General features: G+C 41.5%; 7 protein-coding genes across 11 annotated transcripts; 5 read left to right on the top strand and 2 right to left on the bottom strand.

Moving 5' to 3' along the window:
• The first annotated feature begins 788 nt into the window (after positions 1–788).
• LOC664372 (uncharacterized protein) lies at positions 789–2977 on the top strand. Its single transcript, XM_008194000.3, has 5 exons — positions 789–1248; positions 1293–2236; positions 2282–2421; positions 2466–2733; positions 2780–2977. The coding sequence occupies exons 1-5, from the start codon at positions 1150–1152 to the stop codon at positions 2958–2960; spliced, it is 1632 nt and encodes a 543-aa protein (XP_008192222.2). The 5' UTR covers positions 789–1149; the 3' UTR covers positions 2961–2977.
• A 105-nt stretch (positions 2978–3082) lies between these two features.
• LOC100141670 (balbiani ring protein 3) lies at positions 3083–4211 on the bottom strand. 2 transcript variants are annotated; one of them, XM_015979196.2, is made up of 4 exons: positions 3806–4211; positions 3395–3756; positions 3222–3349; positions 3083–3170 (listed from the first exon to the last, which is right to left on the bottom strand). In XM_015979196.2, exons 1-4 carry the CDS (start codon positions 3999–4001, stop codon positions 3152–3154), a joined length of 705 nt encoding a protein of 234 aa, XP_015834682.2. In that variant the 5' UTR covers positions 4002–4211; the 3' UTR covers positions 3083–3151. The 2 variants fall into 2 exon arrangements, with proteins under 2 accessions (XP_015834682.2, XP_015834683.2); XM_015979197.2 differs by having other exon boundaries at positions 3226–3349.
• Positions 4212–4528: 317 nt separating this feature from the next.
• On the top strand, positions 4529–7182 carry LOC664366 (uncharacterized protein). Of its 2 annotated transcripts, XM_970374.5 has the most exons (7): positions 4529–4781; positions 4827–4987; positions 5035–5457; positions 5503–5902; positions 6013–6759; positions 6823–6972; positions 7018–7182. In XM_970374.5, exons 1-7 carry the CDS (start codon positions 4673–4675, stop codon positions 7056–7058), a joined length of 2031 nt encoding a protein of 676 aa, XP_975467.3. In that variant the 5' UTR covers positions 4529–4672; the 3' UTR covers positions 7059–7182. The 2 variants fall into 2 exon arrangements, with proteins under 2 accessions (XP_975467.3, XP_015834681.1); XM_015979195.2 differs by lacking the exon at positions 6013–6759.
• Positions 7183–7262: 80 nt separating this feature from the next.
• Positions 7263–9953, top strand: fat-spondin. Its single transcript, XM_970371.5, has 8 exons — positions 7263–7465; positions 7515–7891; positions 7938–8268; positions 8312–8442; positions 8482–8701; positions 8752–9366; positions 9410–9580; positions 9637–9953. Exons 1-8 carry the CDS (start codon positions 7294–7296, stop codon positions 9891–9893), a joined length of 2274 nt encoding a protein of 757 aa, XP_975464.3. The 5' UTR covers positions 7263–7293; the 3' UTR covers positions 9894–9953.
• A 52-nt stretch (positions 9954–10005) lies between these two features.
• On the top strand, positions 10006–11996 carry LOC103312686 (zinc finger and BTB domain-containing protein 24). Its single transcript, XM_008193999.3, has 4 exons — positions 10006–10212; positions 10275–10593; positions 10645–11155; positions 11205–11996. Exons 1-4 carry the CDS (start codon positions 10099–10101, stop codon positions 11656–11658), a joined length of 1398 nt encoding a protein of 465 aa, XP_008192221.2. The 5' UTR covers positions 10006–10098; the 3' UTR covers positions 11659–11996.
• LOC664356 (uncharacterized protein) lies at positions 11955–12781 on the top strand. Of its 3 annotated transcripts, none has more exons than XM_970367.4 (3): positions 11955–12090; positions 12222–12482; positions 12531–12781. In XM_970367.4, exons 2-3 carry the CDS (start codon positions 12233–12235, stop codon positions 12764–12766), a joined length of 486 nt encoding a protein of 161 aa, XP_975460.2. In that variant the 5' UTR covers positions 11955–12090; positions 12222–12232; the 3' UTR covers positions 12767–12781. The 3 variants fall into 3 exon arrangements, with proteins under 3 accessions (XP_975460.2, XP_008192218.2, XP_008192219.2); XM_008193996.3 differs by having other exon boundaries at positions 12009–12141; XM_008193997.3 differs by having other exon boundaries at positions 12015–12141; positions 12196–12482.
• Positions 12771–14092, bottom strand: Ndfip (Nedd4 family interacting protein). Its single transcript, XM_970364.4, has 5 exons — positions 13895–14092; positions 13599–13838; positions 13440–13554; positions 13110–13295; positions 12771–13058 (listed from the first exon to the last, which is right to left on the bottom strand). The coding sequence occupies exons 1-5, from the start codon at positions 13949–13951 to the stop codon at positions 12955–12957; spliced, it is 702 nt and encodes a 233-aa protein (XP_975457.2). The 5' UTR covers positions 13952–14092; the 3' UTR covers positions 12771–12954.
• Positions 14093–14244: the final 152 nt, after the last annotated feature.

The raw sequence follows: 14244 nt of genomic DNA, 5'->3' as shown, positions 1-14244 counted from the left end.
AATAATCTGATTTTATTAAAACAGAATTTAAATTACAAAAAAATTAAGTAAAAGGAAAAAAGATTGGAATTCCGATTTTGAACGTCTTCAGGAAAGAATAAATTAAACTTGAATTTTTATCAGAAAATTTTAAGAATTCAATTGCAGTGACAAAAACTATAAACAAATCCAATTGGCTGCTGCCAATTTTTTTTAACAAAATTTTGACTTAAAAATATCCGTTATAAATTTATGTAATTTATGATTTTGTAATTTTATTATTTTTTTTTCTGATATCCTCATAAGTCCGAGAACTTACTGATGTATAGAGTATTCCTCCACCAATATGCAGGTCTATTCGTATTTATGCGTCAATATTTGAACTTCGAAAAGAATCTAAAAGGAATGAAGCCATTTAAATAACAACAAAGGTTAAAAATATCGTTTCTTGCATTTTTCTCGTAAGTCTTATCATAAAAATGTTCAAACAAAAGTTGTAGGTAGATCAAACAATTATCAATAAAAATTATTCTTATAATTTTTTTCCAGCGAGTCACCGTTCCTGAGACATCGCCATTTGAAATATAATACCTATTTAATTTTACGAGAAGTTCGAGTGTAAGTTTTAATTGACTCACTTGGTATAGAAAAAAGGGGCTAATATTTTATAGAAAATGATCATAAATGACGCTCAAAAGATTAAACGACCATCAGGCCGCCAAAAATTGGAATCCACTTAAGTATCACAATATTCACAATAACAACAAATACAAACAAAGTGCTTATAATCGCCTCTTGTACGTGAGAAGATAAAGTTTCCCTTTTTATCCTTATGTTGGTCAACAACAATTATCTCGCTCTACACAAATTCTCCTTATCCACTCAAATATCCAATCACGCACCAATCATTATTCCTGGCATTTTCATTACGTTAATGCATACGATGAATTAACAGTTAGCTCGAGGTGTTAAACAATAATCGAACACATATTCAACCGCAAAACCAGTACGTGCACATTTCTCTCGGAAAAAAGCCTCTACCGGTTGTGATAAAAATACGTGCTGTAGTAAACTCGAGTGTCGTTCAAATTTGTGATAATTACTATCAATTCTTTACATATCACCGTCTGACCTGAATGCAAAATTCAATCGATCGCATAAAAAAACAGTATGCACAAATACAACAAACTTTTGATTTTATTCCCCCTGTTTGCCACAATTCGCGCAAGTGAGCGTCCGAACGTGATTTTTATCCTTGCGGACGATTTGGTAAGTCCCAGTTTCGCGATTTATGTCACTGGTAATTTTACAAGGGATGGAACGACGTCGGTTTTCACGGTTCGGGTCAAATCCCGACGCCCAACATCGACGCATTGGCTTACTCGGGCCTCATCCTCCAAAACTATTACGTCACTCCGATTTGCACCCCCTCCCGGAGCGCCCTAATGACCGGAAAATACCCCATCCACACCGGAATGCAGCACACTGTGCTCTTCGGTGCAGAACCCCGGGGGTTGCCCCTCACGGAGAAAATCCTCCCGGAATATTTAAGAGAGTTAGGGTACACTAACCGGCTCGTGGGGAAATGGCATTTAGGGTCATACACGAAGGAATATACGCCGCTTTACCGCGGTTTTGACTCACATTTGGGCTATTGGACCGGTCATCAGGATTATTACGACCACACTGCTGTCGAAAACCCGGGTTGGGGGTTCGATATGAGGAGGAATATGGACTTGGCGTACGACCTACACGGACAATATTCCACCGATGTTTTTACGCAAGAAGCGGTCAAAATTATAGAAAATCACAATACGACTAATCCGCTTTTTCTCTACTTGGCTCACGTTGCTGTGCATTCTGCCAACCCTTACAACCCCTTACCGGCGCCTGACGAAACGGTGGAGAAGTTCTCAAACATCCCCAGTTACAAGAGACAGAGATTTGCGGCAATGTTATCAAAGCTGGACGATTCCGTCGGTGCTGTGGTCGAAAGCCTTTCAAAGAGAAAGATGTTGGAAAACTCCATTATCATTTTCTCGACTGATAACGGGGGCGCAGCCGCTGGTTTTAACTTAAATGCGGCATCGAATTTCCCTCTAAGAGGGGTCAAAAACACGGTTTGGGAGGGCGGCGTCCGAGGGGCAGGCTTATTGTGGAGCCCCCTCATCAAACAACCCCAACGAGTGGCCCAACAATTCATGCACATCAGTGATTGGTTGCCGACTTTGTTAAGTGCAGTCGGGGCTAATTCAAGGTACAAGTACCCAATCAAGATAAATTTTAATTCTACTTGATTTAGTTTAAAAAACATTGATGGGCTTGATCTCTGGGAGTCCTTATCTCAAGATAAGAACTCGCCCCGAAGTGAGATTTTACACAACATTGACGATATTTACGGAAATGCTGCTTTGACAGTCGGGGCTTGGAAACTTGTCAAAGGTTTGATTTTTTTAATCGTTTTTTTTTGCCAATGTTAATTACAGGAACAACGTACAATGGGGCTTGGGACGGTTGGTACGGGCCGTCCGGCCGTGATTACACCTACGACGTGTCGTTAGTTGTAAATTCTCCAACTGGAGTTGCTTTAAAATCGATCAATATGTCGTTAGTTCCTGATGAAATAACAAAGTTGAGAAATGCGTCCCGGATTGATTGTGCGACGGATCAGCCGATACCGTGCAAACCACTCGAAGAAACGTGTTTGTTTAACGTAATCCAGGATCCTTGCGAATTGAGAAACCTTGCCAAAGAGTACAGTCCAAATTTTTGTTAGTTGAATGTAAATAAAAAATTGCAGGAATCCGAAAATCGTGATGAACTTGGAGGAGACGCTTAATAAATATAATAATACAGCTCTTCCACCTGGAAATTTGCCCCTGGATCCGAGAGGCAACCCGAAATATTGGAACAACACCTGGACGAATTTCGGGGATTATATCAAGGAAAAGAGTTCATTGTATCGAGTGGAAATTTTGTAATAAAAATGTTTGTACAATTGTGTGTGTTTTTTGATTTCTTGGAAAGTTTTATGTGGTTATGGAGAACAAAACGTGCACAAAAACATACACATTTGGCGTCACGCAATGATCAACATCTGACGTTACTTTGCAAATTTTTATTTAATCAAAAAGTATTGTATAAAATAATAAATTATTTAACAAACACGTGTTTATGCCTCTTTTACGCACCTGGAAATCAACAACGTAAATTTTCCAACAATAAACAACTCGTCGCCTTACCTACACTCCTCCCGCTTCCACACAGTTCCAGTGGTGCAATTTTTTTCCCGTTTGCAGCCACAGGTGCAATCCTTTGACTTCCACTTAAAATTCATATTTAATTTTTCCAAACACTTTTCCTCTTCCTCCTGGCAAACAATATGAAAATTGAAGAAAACCAAGCAGTGACTCACCTTATTTGTACAAACACATTTACACAAAATCGGGTCGAACTTTTGGTCGCTCAAACACTTTTTCTTCTCGGGACACCCACAAGTACACTCTGTGTCTGCAGGAACTTTGATCCGGTTACAGTAATTCATCCCAGTTTTGATTTTAACGCTCCTGACGTAAAATTCAGCGTCGGTTTTCCTAGTTGGTAGACACTTTTTCCCACCGGTGCACATGCCCCCGCACCGGTTGACTACAAAAGTGTTAGGGTACACTTTGAAGCCGTCGGGGGCGGCGACTTCGACCACCGTCTCCCGTGGTACACACTTGATTTTTTTCCGCAGGTCTTTCAGGGCTTGCGACACGTTCGCAGAATTGCAAGTAACTAATAAGTGTATCAAGTAATTAAATTACTTGGAGTGTGATTGCTTTACCTGGCGTGGTACTTAAGTTAGTACTAGTGCGTTTCCGGGCTGTTATGATCGGTGGAATTTTCAAAGCGTATGTGGGGAACTTCACCGTAACTTCCGATTTTTCTAAAATGTCGTGGTCCGAATATTTCTTTCGTTGTTTGGTGGAAGTCGAAACTGTGAGCAACAACACGAGAAAAATCGCTTGGATGCACTCCATGGCACGTCTTTGTTGGATCACAGTCGTTAATAAAATGCCAGGAAAACTGTAAATCGCAACTTCTCAACGACGTTTTTTATTTAAATTTCTGTCTTGTTCTACGCAATCACAGATGTGTTAAGACCGGGATATTTTTAAATATTTATTAGTGCAAGACAATTGTTTACTTTGCAAGATTAATTGCGACCGATTTAAGTGACTATCAAAAAACTGTTAGCTTCCGGCCTTGCGGCTTTTGCCCACATCCCCTTACTTTCTTAAATTGTAAGTTGAGCTAGTACTTTATCATCGTGTAAATATTTTCTTTCCCCATTGTATCAACAAAGATTTGTTTTATAATCAAAATTTTATAGGAAATTCTTTACGCCCCATAAAACGATACGATTTTATTTTTAGACGACGTTTTCGACAATGTGGTAGTTCCCCGTTCCGGCTCAACGGTGACGCAAATTAACAATAACAAATAGACGTCATCGTATTCTTGGCAAAAAATGTTTGTGGCGTAAAAATCGTTGATTCAATTCCACGCACACCCCCGAGTTCGCACGCGCGATCCGATCGATTCTGAAGGGGTAGTTCCCTCATAGTCACACATTTCTGGTGTCTTAAAAATTAATCATGTTTGTGCTGATAATAAAATGATACGTGCTTGGTGCTAACATTGTTCTAACATGGCTTTTGCAAACAATCCCAGTTTGAAAACCCCGACTGTTTTGGAACAGTTGCTGGAAGAGATCAATTTCCAACGTACTAAAGAAATGCGCCAACTGTTGAAAGATGGTAGTGATAAGAAATTTACGTCCGGTTCTGATTAACCCGTTTCAGATTCGGGCTTTGTCATGTTGCAAGGTACAACCTATTGGACCGATTTATTCGTGCGGCATTTTTTGTTCCAAAATGAATCGACCATTGACTGCGACGATTTGTTATTTTTTGTGAGAAAGAAACACGTCAAAGGGTCTCCCAGATATTTACCCAAATTTGAAGTAATTCATTTAAATAAATAGCGGCGGAAAATAATTATTAATTTTAGACGGAAGTTGATGTTTTCCGAAAAGACAGTCGAAAGTTACCAATCGGGGACCCCGACATCGACTGGGAGGAGACAGTCTATTTGAACCTAATTATTCATCAGTTTGAATACACTCTAACACTAGCCATTTGCACACGAACGAGTCCGAAAGAACTCCAAGTCCTCAAGCGCCACTCGCAGAAAGTCTACGCCTCTCCGAGTCGCCGGAGAATGGACACGAAGGGCGAGGTCGAGGAAATGACCTACCCCCACATTTGCTTCATGGTGGACAACTTCGACGAGGTCTTCCACGATATTTTAGTCCGTGACGGTGAAATGGTTTGTGTGGAGTTGGTGGCCTCTGACAGGGCTGGGACCGTGCAAGGGGTGATTTTTCTGGGCTCGATTCGTTACGACGCCCTTAAGAAAGTCTACGACGCGAGGGTAACTACCCTTTTCGTAAAACTAAACTAAAATAAACCCTTCCAGCAATCCAGTCTGAGCACAAAAATGGCCCAAAGGATGACTTTCGGTTTATTTTCAACCGCGAGTAGTCAGCGGTGTGAGTTCGTCCGCATGAAAGGGCCACAGGGCAAAGGCCACGCGGAAATGGCAGTCACTAAACCCAAAGGTTCAGGGGTCGAAACACCGACCTCCGAGCCTGGCTTTTGCGCCACCGATATGTGGGACTCCGACTGGGATGAGGACCCGGAGGAGTTCTACGTTTACAGAAACCAGAGAAGATTAAGCGACCCAAGTGCTAATATAAACAATTTCGTCCGTGGAGGCTGGAAGTCAAAGCTGGACGCGAAATGCCGCTCTGAGAGCGAGGGCCTCGACTGCATTGACAACGGAGTCAGTGAAATCGAAGCCGGAGATTTGCGAGACGGTAAGGATTTTGCGTTTTCGTTGGTAATTGGATAGAAGCAGGACTCGAGTCGAAATTTTGATCTAGCATGGGTTTTGGTAGATTAGAAATAACTTGTTCTTTTCTTGTAGAGAGGTCCGGTCCTGCTTCTACATCCAAGTCGAGTTGCTGCGGTTGTTTCCAAAAGCGGAAACGAGGTTCGATAACGCTGCTGGAGATGTACAGTCGGACGTGCGTGGATCCGGCCAAGTGCGCACAAAGGGCGCCTTTGGGGCCCCCTGATAACAAGTGCTCCTGTCAGCCGCAGCCACAAATTAACAGTTTAATGAACCAGTCCGAGTACGAGGTCGGGAAAGAGAAAAAGAAGGCGCGGAAAAAGGCCAAACCGATTCGGGAAAACGCCAATTATGCCGAATTCGAGTTTGCCGATGATGCGATTAGCTTAAATAATGAAAGTTTTGACGAACGGCCGGCGAGTCGCAACTCGAACTCGTCGATTAAAGAGCCCTCAGCGACCGATAATCCCTATATTAACGTTAACGGCAAGGAGGAACTGCCGTGTGTCGAAGAAATGCGCAAGTATTGCATATCTGACAATATATCAGCACCACCAACAACCAAGACTGAGCCTAAGATAGTTATCACGAAACACAATAATGTAAATAATGAACGAATCAAATTTAACCGAAATTTTGACGGCAACTACAACAAGCTCTCAATCAGGAGCATTTACAGTTATTGCACTTTGCCTAAAAATAGAAAGTTTGTCAGTAACAATCACAAAAACCACTGGTTCCGCCATATCGTCCCTCCGAAACGAATCACACCTGATGGAACACACATTTATTACTGGTGTGACTTAAAGCGGGGGCATAACGGTAATTTAGTCCTAGTTTACGGGGTTTTTGGCCCAGAAAAGTCACTCCTTCTCTTTGTTATAGAACTGGACGATGGGGCTTATAATCCACTGTGGACGATGCGCGGGTTCACCCAGACGTTCCACTTTTGGAAAGAGAACAAAAGGGCACAGTCGGTGCCCTTGAACGCTTTTTTGACCTATGTTACTTTGCCTTGGTGGAGCATCGCCAAAGGTTGGTCAAACGGCGCCAATTTTTGAACTTACTGATTTTTTTCAGACATACTTGACCATCGAGAAGGTCCAATCCTGACGTTTTAGTACTTTTCTGTGATTTTTTTTGAAGCTACAATTCAAACCGAATATACGAGTTCTGCGCCAGGTTTGAGCTGTGATATTAATTTAAATAAATGTATGTTTATTACAATAAATTGACCGTTCTTTCCACCAGTCTTTTATTGCTTTGTTTGGTTCTTGTAATCTTGGGTCACAATGAGATAAAAGGTCTGCGGATAAAACTCCACAATCACACCAGTTCAGTTCAGTCACTGCCAATATGTTAAAACGACTGCTGATCCTCCTGTTTTGTTTCGAGTGTTTTGTTTGGTGTTGCATTCGTGAGCCCAGCATCTACCACTCAAAAGCGCCCAAACTGCCGGGTGATAATGGCTTCCAAATCCGAATTAACGAAAACCCCGAAAAATTTATCCCGGGCAAAGTTTACACCCGTAAGCTGGCACGTTATCAATGACCCAATTTCTAGTTGTTGTTCCCTAGTTTATTTAACCCACAACAAATTACAACACTTCAAACGCTTCACAATTAACGTGGAAGCCGCCTCCGAGCCTGGCAACCTATCGCCGCAACGAGTCGGCAGCTTCCAGCTGTTTAGCGACTCGATTTCTAAATTTAACGAGGAATGTGTAAATACAATTTCCGAAAGTAATGATTCGCCAAAAACCGAGGCCTTCTTCATGTGGGCCGCCCCGCCTCCAGGCTCGGGCTGCGTCACTTTCAAGGCCATGGTCCTGCAGGACTCGACCCACTGGTACGCCGATGAGGGCAACCTGACCAAAACCTTCTGCGAGCAGACGGAAAAAGATATGAAATTTGACGAAAGCGATTGTTGTGCTTGTGACGAGGCCAAATATAGCGTAATGACTTGGCGGACTTTGATAAGATAAAAAAATTGGTTTGTAGATGATTTTTGAAGGCATTTGGTCCAATAAAACACACCCCAAGGATTTTCCTTTTTCCTTGTGGCTGACTCACTTTTCCGATGTGATCGGCGCTTCGCACGAGAAGAATTTTAGTTTCTGGGGCGAAGGCCAGATCGCCTCTGAAGGGTTCAGGAGCCTGGCCGAATGGGGCTCTGTGAGACTCATGGAGACCGAATTAAGGGCCAAAAGTAAATACTTGAGGACTATTATTAAAGCAGCTGGGCTGTGGTACCCCAACGTCAATACTAACACTTCGGCCAATTTTCGAGTCGACAGGAGACACCATTTGATTTCTTTAAGCTCAATGCTTGGTAATAACATTTCGTTGTTGGGTTTTTACTAACATTATATTAGGGCCTTCCCCGGATTGGGTTGTCGGAGTTAACGGTTTGAACCTTTGTCTCAAAAACTGTACCTGGATTGAAAATTTGATCATTGATCTATTTCCATACGATGCTGGAACCGACAGTGGAATCTCTTACATGGTTTGTATATTTTTTCAAAATTACTAAACCAAAACTTAGTCCCCGAACGCTGAGACTAAACCGAGGGAACGCATGTACCGAATCACTACGACTTACCCTGAGGATCCAAGAGCCCCGTTTTACGACCCTTCGAAAAAAGAAATGACACCTTTGGCTCGGCTTTACTTGAAACGCGAAAAATTAATTCCGAAAAATTGCGACGAAAACTTCCTAAACGCCCAACTTGACGTTAGCGAAAACACGGAAGAAATCAACAGACGTAACTTCGATTTTATTATTTTTTTAATAGTAGTTCACGAATAATTTTAGCCGAATGTGCCGTCACCGAGTACAACCAATGGAGCGAATGTTCCGTCACTTGTGGTAAAGGCTTGCGTATGAGAAGTCGCGAGTATCGAATGCCCCAAAAAGCCAAAATGTTCAACTGCAACCGGCAGCTGATTTCGAAAGAAATGTGCGTGGCTGCAGTCCCCGAATGCGAGGGCGGAACCCCCGAAGAAGAAGTATCAATCGAGGACATTCCCTTAGAAAACATCGAAGGGATCTGCGCCACATCCCCTTGGGGCCCTTGGTCCGAATGTTCCGCCACGTGTGGCGTTGGTTTTAAAATGCGTACCCGCCTATTTATTGATAGTATGGGCCGTAAAAAGTGCCCACATATCACTGTTGTGGAAAAGGAGAAGTGTATGAGTGCCCCTTGTACTGCCGACCAGATTGAAATTCCCGATCCCATGTGCCCAACAACCGACTGGAGTGACTGGAGTCCTTGTAGCGCTTCCTGTGGTAAAGGAATCAGGATGCGGACGCGTTTGCTATTGGTAGAGCCGGGATTACAGCAGAAATGTAGCTCAAGAGTGGAGTTAATACAACAAGCGCCTTGTATGGACACTCCTGACTGTACTATAGACATGGCAACGGCCAAAGGTGGGTAAACCCCCGAAACGAAACAATCTAATCCGCTTTCCAGTTATTTGCATGCAAGAAAGCGAGCCTGGCCCGTGCACTGGTTACTTCAACCGTTGGTATTTCGAGCCCCGCAAAATGATGTGTGTTCCGTTCATTTATGGGGGCTGTAGGGGCAACAGGAATAATTTCTTGACGGCACAGGAATGTATGGAAGCGTGTCAGGTAGTTCGAGGTAATTGATTCAATTGTTGTGACCAAATGTTTTATTTATGTGTTTCAATGTTACAGATGCTTTGAAGGGTAATATTAATAATAATAATAACGAAAATGCAAATTCGAATCCTTCAGCCGTTGCGTCCAGCAATGGCAGATTTGTTGATTGCATGGTTTCGGATTGGTCCCCTTGGTCCCAATGTAGCGTAACGTGTGGGACCGGAATTTCCGAAAAGTTCAGAATGGTCAAAAGACCAGCCGAGAACGGGGGGCGCCCTTGCCCCTCGAGGCTCGTCAAAAAGCGGCGATGTCGGGGGCCGCCATGTGTCTAATAATCAGTAACAGTTGTCAGTTATGTACTTGTTTAGAGCAATAAACAATTTAAAGAAAAAACTCGTCTTATTTAGTTTCCCGCCGATGTTCAAACCGTAAATTTAGAGACACACTAAGAAATAGGCGAAAGTCCCTAGTCGGAAACTTTTCCCACTAGATAGTTTTGTTTACGTGCGGCAAATTTTGTATATAAATCGGTTCAAAATGAAGAAAACTTGCCTATTTTGTAGAAATACTCGCATTTTCGATATCCACAAGGATTTTGGGAACAATAGCCACACCGCGAAAAACGATATGTTGGAATTTTTTGGACATCAGGTGGGCGCTGTTTTATGAAAAAATAACCCAAATTATGCGTAATTTTTTATGGCTTGTTGTAGATTGAGTCCTTTTTGAGGCCCGATGATGCAATTTGCAACACTTGTATGAATATCATGGACAATGTGGCCAAATTAAAGCGTCGCCTTTTGCCCCTCATTTTCCGATCAGAACCGTCCAACATGGAGGAAGATTCCAAACCATTGAATTTCGGCAAGAAATGGGACATTTTTGCCTCAATGAACTTCGATGATGAGAATGACCCGTTCCTGAACTCTAGGAGCCCCACTCCCAGTAGTCTGCTCACGTGTAAACGCATTGATATTTATGAGAGCCCCCTTGAAATGAAAATTGCTGAAATCGAGCGCTATCGGAGCTTAAGTATTTGTATCTCTACCAAGTGTTTCAAAAAATAATGACTTAAATGTTTAGGTCGGACTAGTGCAAGGTCAGCTGCTGATAGCGAAATAGTCAAGGCATTCACTAAGAAACGGGGCAGAAGGCGAAAGCGGGGGCACAACTGGTCAAAGAGAAAAAACGGGAGGTATTCACGGACTGATGCTGTTACTAGGAGAAGTGTAATGAGCGTATACAGCACACGATCAGCTGTAGCATCAAGACCAGTTAGCTCCTTGTCTAACTTAAGCACCGACTCTTATGAGAGTTTCTACCCGCCTGGAATGCAGCCGTCGACATCAGCCCCAGCTCAGGAAAAAAAGCGGGTGCGACATGCTGATGAAAATGTAGAAATCAAACCAAAATCAGTCGCAAAACCACAAGTCAAAGAAATAGACTTGCAGGAAGATGAACTGCATGAGTGTTGCATGGAAGGTTGTACTTTTATCTGTAAAGATATCGATTTCATGGTGCAGCATAAAATGACCAGACATAAACAACTCGCCCTGTTCCGGTGTAATTACTGTGGCAAGAAATACACTTCGGAGTGAGTCAACTCTTATCAAAGAAATGTATAATTTAATCGAATTTTTTAGCGCTGATCTGGAAATCCACAAAAGGACGCATGCCGAGCAATACTCTTGCGTCATCTGCCACAAAGAATTTTATTTCGACCGTGATCTCGTTCAACACTGGCAAGAGGAACATGTTAAAAAATCGGTCCCCTGCCCGAGTTGTGGCAAACGATTCGTTGATCAAAACATTTGCAATAAGCACCAAAAAAATGTTCATAAAAGGAATATTCCGAGTAGGACGGACTACAATAAGGAAAACAAAAATAAGGAAAAGGAACAAAGCAACAGTCCTAATAGAGACTTTGAAGTTAGGATGTTAGTGCAAAGCAGCTGTAGTATTCCTGAGATTTTAAACGCAAAGGAAAAATCACTCCAAGTGTCTTGCTCCACAACTGCAATGAAATTACAAGAAACTAGCATAGAACATAAGTACAAATTTACAGGTGTCCCAATACTAACCGGCTTCAAGGTTTGAATTGGAGCACCTAAATATTTTTTGTTGAGAATTTAAGTTTATTTGTTTTGTACACTCCTAGTTTAATATATTATCAGTCAAATTAAACTACAGTCATCTAAATTTCAATAGGCCAACCCCTGGTGTAATTTGGATGGAATCGGTCAGTGTAAATTGTTCTTTAAAGAACGACTTACACGGCCAATTAAGCCCAAGTTTCACCAGAGGGTGACCGTTGTGAAAGTGGATTGACTATATGTATTTTTTAAAGTTCGCTATTAAAAATAGATTCTTGCACTTGTTATCGAATTATATGAATACTTTTGTGATACTACTTCTAATAAAAAAATTGGAAATTTAATTTGCGTTACGTTTACGTATTACGTATGACAACCGTAAGCGTAAAAACTGAGCTAGTGAACTTTTCTGATTAAGTGATTTTCTATACTGAAGGTGGGTGTTGTGTTTCACAAACTTTAGTGGTAAATTAATAAAGCTATTTACGTAAGTTGATCAGCATAATTCATAAGAACACCGTAATTAAAAACAACACAAAAGTGTGGTTACGTTGCATGTTTTTGGAGGACCATAAATAATGGTGAAAATAGGGCTGCAGATCAAGGCGAATTTGGACCACGTTGAGGAACTGTACACGAACCACCCCAATTATACATTTTTGCTCAAATTAAAATGCCTAAATTGCGGCGAAACTTCGGATAAATGGCATGGAATTACCGAATCTGAAACATTCCCCACAAAAATGGGAAAAACTGAGACTCATTACCTGGCAAAGTGTAAATTGTGTGGTCGGGAAAACAGTTTGGATATTATTGAAGGCACTAACGGTGCGACTTTGGTTGCGTGTAAACTTTTTTTTTAATTATTAATTGTAGGTAAATACACAAACGAGGACCAAGACAAGTTTAAAACCATCGTGGTTTTTGACTGTCGGGGTATAGAGCCTGTTGAGTTCACCCCAGGTGAGGGGTGGGTCGCCAAAATCGAAGAAAGTGGCAAAGTCTTCAACGACGTTGATTTGAATGACGCAGAATGGGTTGAGTATGACGATAAGATTAAAGAATCGGTTGGTATTTACGACTTGCAGTCACAGTTTATAAAAATTAAATAAAGCGTTTAAAGTATATCACACTAAGTTTTATTTATCGCTTTTAAAGTGTCGAACAGTTAGCTATTACTAATTCAGTTGTACATTCATTTGTGTGCAGTAAAAATAAAAAATCATAGGAATGACTTTTGAGATTGTACAATATCTAAGCATTTTATTAATCACATTTATAAATATTTGATTTCTAGAGCTTAATAAAAAAATAAAAGTCTCTCCTGGTGGCTTGCCGACAGCATGTGCCACCCCCTCTTTATGCTCAAATACTGAAGGATCGCACGTATGCAAATAATTAACCCTGAAAAAAATCAAGTTCGGTTTGAGTTTTGGCGATTATTTTTTAATTTACCGAAGGTCATTATTAACCACCAGAGCCAGCTGTTGTCTTTTGACGCTAGGTCTGTTGAATGCTGGACAATAAATGTCCACTTTGCGAGGGACAAACCGAATCCCGACAAGGCGCCGTACCTCGACGCAATCGTGTGGCAAAAGCACATCAACAGTAAAAATCCAATCCAGTTGAAAATGAACGCAACTGAAAAAAAAAATTACTCCCACTTTATAACTGTTTGTTGCCTGTACTGTAATGTAATAGTATGATATTTCGAAAAAAAAAATTTTTATAACCGCTCGGGTCGTAGAAAAAAAGTTGTATGCAACTATCAAGCATTAAAATTACCAAAAAAAGCGATGTAGAACATGAAGTCCGTTCCCAATAAACTGGTGTCCACGTCTTCGTTTGATTCATTCTCAATTGTGAGAATCCTCTGTCCTGGCGCCCTATACTGTGAGAGCTATAAGTGTGTCAGTATTTTTTCTACCTAAAGGTTAGCCTTACTCTTGGCGGTAACGTGTTTATTGGAACATTTTGCTCCTCGAGATTTTTCTCCCTTTGTACCTCTTCATACGTGGGTAGTTTAGTGGTTTTGGTGGCAACTTCGTAAGGGGGTGGTGCGTAAAAATCAGCTTTGGGGGGTGGAATATCGTCACTTGAAGAACTTGTGGGGACAAAAACAATGCTGGGGACCGTTGGAGTCGAAATGTGGCTATTATCAATCGTTATTTCCGACGGAGCAATCTATAAATGATTAAATGTGTCACCGAGCATAAGGAAGGAAAATCGATATTTGCTACCGTCTGGCTTTCGGTATTTGGCTCGGGTCTGGTTTGGTCCATCTTATCTTGAGACATGTATCAGTCAAAAGTGGAAATGCAGTGCACGCACAGTAATTTTTTAAACGCAACGCTTTATGAAACGGCAACCATTTTATTACACTTAAATGTCAACAGCGCAACGTTGCGCCTGTATGAGTAATCATGTGCGCACGCATTGTGTAAGTCGAGTCGAGTTTTGTATTTCCCTTATTACAACTTTGAAAATATGTTTCCAACCTCTTATCAGCTGTTATGATTAGTTATGATTAAAAATGTCAGTTCAATTTGATAACAATTGGGAATTTGGCTCCGCTGCAGTTTCCTGTTGG

This window comes from Tribolium castaneum, chromosome 9 (assembly GCF_031307605.1).
Source record: "Tribolium castaneum strain GA2 chromosome 9, icTriCast1.1, whole genome shotgun sequence".
NCBI lineage: Eukaryota > Metazoa > Arthropoda > Insecta > Coleoptera > Tenebrionidae > Tribolium > Tribolium castaneum.
Note: the sequence above shows the minus strand (reverse complement) of the source record. Positions and strands in the feature narration are given on the sequence as shown.